Here is a 10,365-nt window from a genome sequence, read left to right on the forward strand (position 1 = left end):
CAATTCCAACATCACGTTGTTATCAATCGAAATGAAGGAAACCGTACGAGTTATTTTTCCATCAGAATAACTGACGTTGTAGCAATCCTTGGCATTGTGAGTAAAAAAGCGGGCCTTGATTTATAAAGCTAGTTGTTCGTACGATATCGAAAAGCAGCTTTGGTCAGCAGGCGCCTCGGCTATCATATCACTCTTTGAAGGGAATAAACCGCACGCGGGCGGAGATCAATCACTGTGTTTACTATAACGTTACGTGCAAACAGCTATGTGAATATCAGCCCAATATTTTTCGCCTTGCTGCACATCGAGAATTGAAATATAGAAGGGATCTAAAACTATAAGCCAGCTTCCACAGCTAAATTACGCACTAAAACATAAAAAAAGTTACCTATCTGCCGCTGTTTTCTAGTTTCAGCAGAGACATGGGCTGTTGAAAATATTTTACTTTCAAGTAAACTGAATCTAGTGCTCTACAAAAGTAAATACTTTATTTGGGAATTTATTAGTGCACTGAAACTAACATCATCTGCCGGTTGCGACGAGATTAACAGTAAGTTACTAAAAAATACTATCCTCGTCTCAAGTGAAATCCTATGTCTAATATTTGATCAATCCGTACGCACAGGCCAGGTTCCAGACGACTGGAAAAAAGCAAAAATAACCCCCGTCTTTAAATCAGGCAATCGCTCTTCGCCAGCTAATTATCGCCCTATTTCTCTTACATGCATATCGTCCAAGCTTCTCGAACGCATAATAGCATCTCATGTCATGAATCATCTGGAAAGCATGAATTTCTTTTTCCCATATCAACATGGATTTCGGAAATTTTACTCGTGCGAAACACAGCTCGCCGAGTTTGCGCACGACATTCTAGTTAACATGGATAACAACCTTCAAACGGACGCCATTTTCTTAGACTTTGCAAAGGCATTTGATCGCGTCCCACATAACCAACTACTCTCAAAATTAACTTGCCTCGGTTTACCTACAAACATAATAAATTGGATGCAGGACTTCCTTACAGGACGCATGCAATTCACGTTCGTCAATAACAACCAATCACCGCTTACAGCTGTTACATCAGGGGTACCACAGGGCGCCAGTCTCTCTCCAGTTTTATTTCTAATATATATAAATGATCTGCCCAACTAACATAAAAAGTAAACTTAAGACTTTTTGCCGACGATTGTGTCCTCTGCTCTGCAATTAAAAGCCCCGGCGATAACAGCACCCTACAAGATGACCTTAACACTATCACATTATGGTGCAATAATTGGCTCATGCCCCTTAACCTATCGAAATGCAAACTAATCTCATTCTCTCGTAAACGCTCCATCACCCACCACGCTTACAATATCAATGCTGTTCCCATATGCTCTGTAACATCGTATAAATACTTAGGCGTTCGCATGACACCATCATTATCATGGGAATTACACATCGACACAATCTGTTCCGAAGCATCAAGGACACTTGGTTACCTCCGACGAAATCTGAAATCCGCGGCCATAGAAATAAAAAAAACTTGCTTATCTAACATTCGTGAGACCAAAACTTGAATACGCGTCATCAATCTGGCATCCATCCCCAGCCTATTTGACCACTAATCTAGAATCCATACAAAATCGTGCAGCTCGCTTTATCACCTCCCAATACTCCTCCGGTACCAGCGTCACAGCTTTAAAACAGTCCATTTCCCTTCCGTCACTTCTATCGCGCCGCCATATCGCACGTTTATGCCTCCTTCATGGGGCCTACTATCATCCAAAATCCAGGCATGAATTACTAAAAACATCCCACCGCACGTCAGCGCGCCTAAATCACACCCAGCCAATAGCACACTTACCCGGTCGAACATTGGCACTCACAAGTTCATTCTTTCCCAATGCAATAACCCTTTGGTATTCGCTACCCGACAGTATAGCATCCTGCACTGACCGCGCATCTTTTCGAAAAAAATTGGACGACCATTATCACCACTCCGAACATCAATGTTGATTCATAATATAGATCCTTACTAGTTGGAACCTGCACAATTGCTCTTGCTTGTCTTTTCTTTTTATGTGCTTTTTTTTTTTTCTTGTAAATGGACATGTGTATTTGGTAATTTGGTATTATTTTTCTCTTATATGCTTTTTTTGTTTTGTTGCTGTTGTTGTTGGTTGTGCTGACTGATGCATGTCAGTCACTTTTTTGTTGTTGTTGTTGTTGCTGCTGTCTTCCCTATACGTATTTGCCCCCCCCCCCTTATGTAATGCCTTCGGGCCCTTAAGGAACAAATAAATGAAATGAAATGAAATGAAAAAGTTTGTTTAGGAGAAAAGCAGTTTCGTTAGCTCTCGCACTTCGCGAAGACGACGGCCGATATTTATGCGGACGTATTTGTTACCACAGGCAAGGCTGATTTTGGTTCACTTAGTGAGTGAGGAAAAAGTCGCAGAAATGTCTATACCCGCATGTACAACAACTCTAGTTAGGTGGCAAAATTTTGGACAAGTCTAAGGGAGGGAGGTGGCGTTAGGCCAGCCCAAATCTTGCAAATTTTGGACGCGAAAGTGCAAGTGGTCAAGAAGTTATAAAATATCCTTTTTTTCTGTGATAGATGCGAAAGTAATAACAAATGTAAGCCATGTGTGCGTGTCGCGCTATTCTTCTTAGCAAAAATATTATTTCTAAGTAAACAAAGTTTTGCTAACTGCAGGACGTTTGCAAATGCGTGAATAGGTACAATGGGAAATTGACCATTTGTCAAAGGTCTACGAAAATATTTTTCCACCACAGATCATGATTTGGCGTATATTTTGGCCAGCTAAAATGTAGATAATTGCATGTCTTTTCTTACAATATTAGTGAAAGTATTTAAGAAACCAATGGGGGTGAGAGACAGATAGGTAGTCTGTATGCAACTGTTCAAGCACAAAAAAATGTGCTAGCATTTGTGGTGCTTGCGCTGTGCGGTAAAGCGCTTTCTTGGTTTTATATGCGTATTTGGATGGTTTGCTAACAGGCATTTCTTTGCTAACAGTGGCAACAAATTCTGACTAGTTTTGCCATCGTGATCAGCAAAAGATTGCAATTTAAGCCCTGGAGGGCTACTAGCAGCGACATGATTGCTACTCCAAACTCTGCCAAAAGGCAGATTCGGCTGCATTTTAAGTAATCTTGCACCTGTTTTGTGTCAAGCTTTGTTTTTTGTCGTAACGGCTATGTAGCTCGTGTTTCTTCATGATGGAAAGCCATGTTATTCATTACTCCCTTTATCTGAGTGCATGAAGCCTTGGAAAGAGAGCATGTTGGAACAGCTATTGCTAAAAATGTAAGAAAAAAATGAGGCAGGCAACACAAACGCCGTGTCGTTGGCCTAATTTTTTGGTTGTCCTGTTGTTCGTGCTGGTTGAAAAAAGAATGTGGCTGAGTGCCACGTCTCATGAAGGCTGAACGCAGCTGCTGTCTCCCGAACCACCCCTCGTGTAGCTCCCGGATGCAGCTATGTTTCACCTTTGAATGTTGACAGCTCGCATGCATGCTCACAAGGAAGCATCCATAGAAAATGTGAAATGTAGTGGTTTTTTTTTTTTTTTTCCTTTCCTCTCATTAAGTATATTATGAGGTGAGGCAGGGAACCTAATTCAGTACAGTTTAGACTTGTAGCTTGGTTTTACCCAAATCTGGTGTTCTGTGCAATCGTGCTGTGATCGTGGCGTGCGTTTGAGGGTGGACAAAGAGAAAAAAAAAGCAGAGGAAGTCTTACCTGTCTCTTGTAAAAATACACCCCCTGTGTGGGCACTCATGTTTGGGGAAAGTGTGCATTCTGTTCGTGTAGAAATACTGACAAGGAATGTAGGTGTTCTTTTTTGGGTGGGGGTGGGGGTGGGGGGGGGGATGTTTAGAACTTTTAAAAAATTGTGAAGGCAAAATTCTGGTTGGACCTTCCGTGGATGTGCTGTTGAACTTTGATGTTGCTCTCACCAGGCCGCTGCTGCAGCTTCATCAATAATAGTGGCTTCGTTCCGGCAGCAGTTGCGACAGTCTAGCCTCTTGCACCATGGTGTACTTTCTGTCTTCCCTGCCCATGACTGGGGCCTGGTGCGTTGTCACCCATAACGATGTGAAGTGAAGCTCCGAGACCAGGCGGTGACTTATACCAGGGCGTGTCCGGAATGTTCTGTGGTCCATTGCCTTTTCTCGGAACCCTCCTCTGGTGCTGCGACTACCTTTTCCAGCTTATGCTGAGGTTTTCTGTACGTCGCAACGTGAACTTGGAACAGAGATTCAAGGCTTTTGCCTTAATAGCTTTTTACTGTTTCGTACGATTGGAAGCTGCGGCACATCAATTCACCGACATTCATGAGCAAATCAAACATGCATCGGATTTAACAGTGTGCGCAGAGGTTTGCTTTTTTTGGGGTGTAAGAAATTGGACACTCAAGGAGCATAGCGAGCACTGTTTTGGGAGTGGAGCTTTGTGTGCTTCAGAAAATGTCTTTTGTGTTCCTGTGGGTTGATTTCACATCCTAAAGGCCATTTTACCGATTCCAGGCATGCTTCTTGCTCGCCTGGGAGCTGCTTCTCCAATAACTTTTTTAAAGCTCTGTGAATGAGACGGTCGTCGACGTTAAAAGAAATTGTTCCTAAAAGTGGCCTTCTTTAACAGGGGAAAAGTTGTATAGTTCATACAATAAGGTAGGTGCAGCACTGTGGAGGCTACATTGTTATCAATAGTGCGCCCACTGAGGGCGCCTAACTCGCCGTGAAGGGGGTCCTGAAAGGACATTCCCCTCTCCCCTCTCGGCAAGTGGCACCGCAAGGCCCTGGTGCCTTTTGTCACTTCCTTCGCGGTGAGTTAGGCGCAGTGAGGGGGACAACAATGCAGCCTCCACAGTGCTGCAGCTAGCTTATGGTATGAACTATAGTTACTGTCACCTGTTGTAAGGTGTAATGAAAGAGCACACAGTGTGTATGTTGCCTCTCCTATTTTTGCTTGTACATAATTTAGTAGACTCATTTTGTGTGAACGTTTTTGTCGTAACTAGAGTTCGCTAATCATAAACGGTAACTTTACATCAAGTGGTGCAGTTTCTCACGGTTTTCTTTCTTTCTTTCTTTCCAGGAAAGAACCTCTACAACAATGAGCATGTTGCAATTAAGTTGGTGAGTATTCTTCCTGCTTTTTGCTGACTTCTCGCTTTTCGTTAAATGCTTGCAGTGCACTTGGCAGGATGTGTCGAAATGCTGTACGTGCTTTCGAAAACGGAAAAATTTGCCGTGAGAATTAAGCACCTGTTGCTGATTTTATGTTGTTTAATTAGAATTTTCTGGTTTATTGTGAAACATCATTCCAGTGAAAATGAAGAGGCAGGGCTACTAGTTCACTAGGACGCACAAATTCAGCTCCTGTGTGCAGCAAGAACGTCAGCTTACTCTAAGGCAGCATACATATGAAGTGTCCGTTGAATATATGAACAGTGAGAGCTAGCATGGAACCACATTGTTACTTTTTTTTTTTTTTTTTTTTTTCGAGACAGGATGCGCACTTCATTCCATTTCATTCACTTTTTTTTATTCCTTGGTATCCTTGAAGGTTTAAGTACGCAAGAAGGCGCTGAATTTCAGCTAAGTTCATCCTACGTAACGAGCACTGATCTCTGACGTTTCGTTGTGTGGGCTCCATTATCTTGTTATGGCAGGGGGTCAGTGTAATTGAAAGTGACAGGGATCAGACCAGCAGATGGGCTTTTAGTTTTCTTTTTTAAATTCTGTACCCTCTATGAGGCTCTTCCTCTATGTCTTGCAACTGCATGCGCCTCAATCACTGCCCAGAAAGGAGCGCGATTGACAAGTATGGTGTAATAGGAAGCAAAGAGAGCCAGGCAGTAGGGGAAGCCAGGAGAAAGTGTACAGCCTTCTGATTGCACCCCTCATCGCTGTCTCTTATTGGCATTATAACAGGAGTACTAAGCGTCTTTCAGGAAGGCAGGAAGGCACTTGTTGCTGTGGTTTTCACTAATTGGTGCCCATAAAAGCAATTCTATTTTAGCATTGCTTTAGGATAGTGCCGCTAATTTTTTTCGGTGCAGTTGTCTTTCTCTGATTCATTTATAATAGTGGTGAAATTACAACACGCATGTATCCAGTGAGAGGCCTCCTTTGTTGGGACTGCCGATCTTCTGAAGTTAAAATGGCTGGGTTTAGATGAGGTGTTCTCAACAATAGCAGGCGGTTCTGACACAGTTTTTATGCAGGTACCTATGGAATTTCAAAAATGAGGTTGTGGATGTGGAAACAGCCTCACTTTTTGAGCCATAAAAAACAAGAACAATTGACTTAACTGCTTTTGAGGAAACATTGCAGTAGGTTTGGGAAAAGGGCCTAGCTTGTTAACAGAACCTCAAAGTAGAGCTTGAATAATTTAAATGTATAAGGGGCAGTGCACTTCGTATAGGGGGCAACACACTTTGAGCAGTGCAAATTAACCTGTGCAACGTTTAGATTAAACTGCCAGAAATACCTGAGACAAATATTACTCATGCACATGAAGTGCTAAGCTCACAAATTTGTGTTAATGATGCGGAAAAACCAACTCCACTCTCTTCAATTTCCCTCATTATGAACGCTGTAATTACATCATTACAGCAGTGGCTGTCCTATTGGCTGTCGCTGGTCAACTTCCCGGTTTATTTCTCGCATTTCCTGTGACGATTCACCGTCGTCGGCGCTGCTCACCAACCTTTTCTATGCGTGAACCTGTATGAACAGTTTTGGCGTTTCTTTCGTGCTTTGAGTGTGCACAGAGTTTAAGGGATGAACTCAGTACTTCCCTTTCAACCAGACCATTCAGCAGCTAATGGTTATTGCTTCAAACACAGGCTGGAACAGCTGCGCCATTTGCACCAGTGAGCGCCAAATCTGCTTACCTGCGCCAAACCAAACTCGTTTATCAGCACCGTCCTGCGCCGCAGAACCTGAGTTGTGCCGCGAAGTACGACCACCATGATGCCTCGTGCATGAAAATGTGGCTAAAACATATTGTTTTTGGTCATCTTTGATTGCAATGCGGTTATGGTATCCGTTTCATCAAGGCCACGGTGTAAGATATACTTTTAGGTGTGGACACAGCAGCCCAAAAATCTGTCAAATAGAGTTGTTGGCGCCGTGGCGCCGCGCGTGGACCTTTGATTGAAAGGACATCTGGCGGCAGAACTCTTAACCAAGCTTTGAAGCGACCGAGGCTTCAACTTGAACAACGACTGTCCGAAGCCAGGTGGTTCGCAGGCACCAGCGGAATGCGTGTGTAAAACAATTGTTTGAGCTCACCGTGTGAGCTCACACAACGCGATCTTAACGCGTAATTTATTGCATTGTTTAAACAGCTGCGAGATTTCGGGCGTACTTAGTTCATGAAGACGCGCGCGCAGCTCCTCAGAACATTGGACACCGGCAGTGAGTTTGACAACATCGATTCGTCTCCGCTGCTTCGTGCATGGACTTACCCCAGTTGTGCAACGTCATTTACGACGAAGAATTATCAGCGTACCCGCCGCCCGTTTAATCCATTTCACAAACTGCCTACTTTCCTTGTATGTCGGGGCGTTGTTCCGGCAGCGGACGCTTTCTTTTGCCGCTGCTTGTACGGAGTAGCTTGGGGGGCTGTAGCCAACGGTAAATTCAACGGCACTGCATTGCTTGCGAGCGCGCACCTCTTCGACATTCAGTAGTACATCCCCCCAAAGCACCAAAAAGAACCCTTTCGCGCAACCGCATTCTCAGAAAAATGCTGACCGCAAGCAGCATCATTTTCTGCTGGAGATGGCTGCACAGCACGCATTCATTCGCTTAGGATCGCAGGTAACGTTAATTACTGTCACGTTTTCTTGTCATCCGTTGCAGTACGTACTCAATAAAACATTTGCACCCCATTTTTTTTCTTTGCGCAAGCATAAAAAATGCAGCATAAATCTCATTGGTGTGAGCGCTCAACGGCTACCGCGGCACACATTCCCTTCGGTTTAGTGTTTTATACCTTCTTTTGATTGTTACCGACTCCAAACACATGCTTAGAACACGTTGAAACACTGGGGCGAGGGCAAATGCTTTCCCACGGCTTTCTTCAAATTATCGTCTGCACCCCCGGCCGGCGGAACCAGCCAAGCTGCGGCGAGCAGAAATCGAGCAGACGACCGGTTACGGAAGCTGTCGAGAAGGCCCGACAAGGACCCGAAGGGATCCGAACACCTCCGATGGGGCGGCGCTCGGGCAGCTTCTTTTCTCTGCCGCTGGAGGGCGCTGCAATCAACGGTCTCAGCGGCGCCAGTTTGGCGACTTTATCAAGACGAAGAGCACACGTTCGTTTTGTAAGCTGTGTCCTCACCTAATAATATATCTTACACCGTGATCAAGGCTATGGAGCGGCGATGGAAGTTAACTTTTGCTTAGCTGTAAGGCTGCAGGCACACTCTCATTTGCGCCTTTGGTTTTATCTGTGTCGCATTTGCACAGTTTTGTTTACCGGTGCCAGCCGCTACGCCACAATAAATGAAAAATGACCAAAAGTGAGTGAAATGTCATTGTGTCACGTCGCAAACGGATAGAAAGCCGAATAATATTCGCATGAAAGGTTGTTGTAGTTCAAAGGTGAACCTCAATTTAGTTGACCGTTTTTGACGAGCGTAGCTGTATGTATTTAATTAACAAACAGGGTCTTGGTCACTTTGCCCTCGCCTGTTAATTTGGCTCGCCTTTGCTGTGAGGTAATTACTCATTTTCGTCTCGCGTATCTTCGGTGGCTGTGAACGGATTTTTATAATTCTTGCGGGAGGAGACTGCTGGGACAACAGACTTTACCTCAAAATACGTTCTGAGTAGTTGGTGGTAAGTGCTGCAGGGATCCTTTAATGACAGAGCAGTTTTCTACTGGAGTTGTGTCCTCAAAACTACCCAAGCACACAGTGACCATTTAATGAAAGTCCATTGTTGATTTTATTGTTGTTATTGGAAGTAAAGATTCAACTTTGAATTTTGAAAATCCAGCAGTAAGAGAAAAAAAAGTGTTAGTGGGCACTGTTGGAAGGGACCATCAACTAGCTGTAATTTGTCCTCTTTTGTCCTAGCTGAAAAGTAGTTTCGCTAACAATGCGCCTTTTTTTTTTTAATTAGCTGCTTAGGTGAATGTTGGCAATAATAGCATTAAGGGGAACTCGCCTGTTAACATTTCTGTGGGACTTGCTGCTTCATGACCGACGGGCTTGAAAACCATCGTTCATTGATACGAAAACTTCTACAAATACATACAAGTGTTCACTATGGCCTAGCTTGTTTATTTTAGATATATGTCACTTCTGTACTGAAATAAAAAAAAATAAAACTCGCATGCTAGACCGCTAGCACCATCTAATAAAAACTAAATAATTTGAAATGCATTTCTTGTTTATTTTTTATTCCAGTAAAGATGTGCTATATTTCTAAAAGGAGCAAACTAGGCCGTTAAGAACATTTCCATGGGTTTGTAAAACTTATTATACATGATGCTTTTTTAACCCGTTAATCATGAATTAGTAAGTCTCATAAAAATGGGATCAGGTGAGTCCCTTTTAAGCCATGAACTTGATTTTATTTGTATATAAAAATAGACTAACTCTTTCATTGCCGCCGGGAAATGGGCCAATTTAATGGGTGTAAATTTTTTTTCCCTGGAACTATTGGTTCAGCTTATAATGCAGCAAACTAAAATGTAGGTAATTGAATTTCCTCTCCAACGACACTAGTCTTTAAAAGGTTTTTATGAATAAAACTTGTGAAAAACATTCATAACTAAAAAATTTTTGTCTGGGCATCGACGAAAAAGATAAAGTAGTTCTGTGTAAAAAACTGGCAGCAGTTAGTTTGAAAAACACGCCCTAAAAGAAAAATTGAGTTACCGGCAACAGTTGTTCAGATACGAAACAACAGTGTTAGCACTAGTGAGGACTGTGCCGTGCGGTGAAGCCAGTCCTCCATTTCAGACAATTTTAAATGGTCCTCTTGAAGAAATTGGGGGGTTTGAGATAAGTAGAGGCAACAAATCCCCTCTACGTGATGTAGAAACCTTCCCAATGATTTGGTTTGCATTTGCAGCCAGAACTTGTTGCCCGTTTAGCCACAGTGTACAAGCTGCACGAGGACGCGGGTTCGGTTCCCGGCCGCAGCGGCTGCTTTTCTGACGGCGGCAAAAAGCGAAAACGCTCGTGTGTTTGAGATTTCGGCACACGTTAAAGATCCCCAGGTGGTCAAAATTAATCCGGAGCCCTCCACTACGGCGCGCCTCATCGCCTGCGTTGCGTCGGCGCGTTAAAACTCTGCAATCAATCGAATCGACAGCGTACAAGCTGT

The 10,365-nt window shown here is 43.5% G+C and overlaps 1 protein-coding gene across 4 annotated transcripts in view; it reads left to right on the forward strand.

Annotated features, from left to right (window-relative positions):
* The window catches only part of Gish (casein kinase I gish), a 60,561-nt gene that overhangs the window by 22,165 nt on the left and 28,031 nt on the right, over positions 1-10,365 (forward strand). For all 4 annotated transcript variants that reach the window (XM_077698785.1, XM_077698786.1, XM_077698783.1 and 1 more), the window contains exon 3: positions 5,111-5,151. In XM_077698785.1, the coding sequence (XP_077554911.1) occupies positions 5,111-5,151 (41 nt within the window). The remainder of the gene's footprint in view (positions 1-5,110; positions 5,152-10,365) is intronic.

Source organism: Haemaphysalis longicornis, unplaced genomic scaffold, assembly GCF_048455015.1.
Source record: "Haemaphysalis longicornis isolate Haplotype H1 unplaced genomic scaffold, Haemaphysalis longicornis Haplotype H1 scaffold_2, whole genome shotgun sequence".
NCBI lineage: Eukaryota > Metazoa > Arthropoda > Arachnida > Ixodida > Ixodidae > Haemaphysalis > Haemaphysalis longicornis.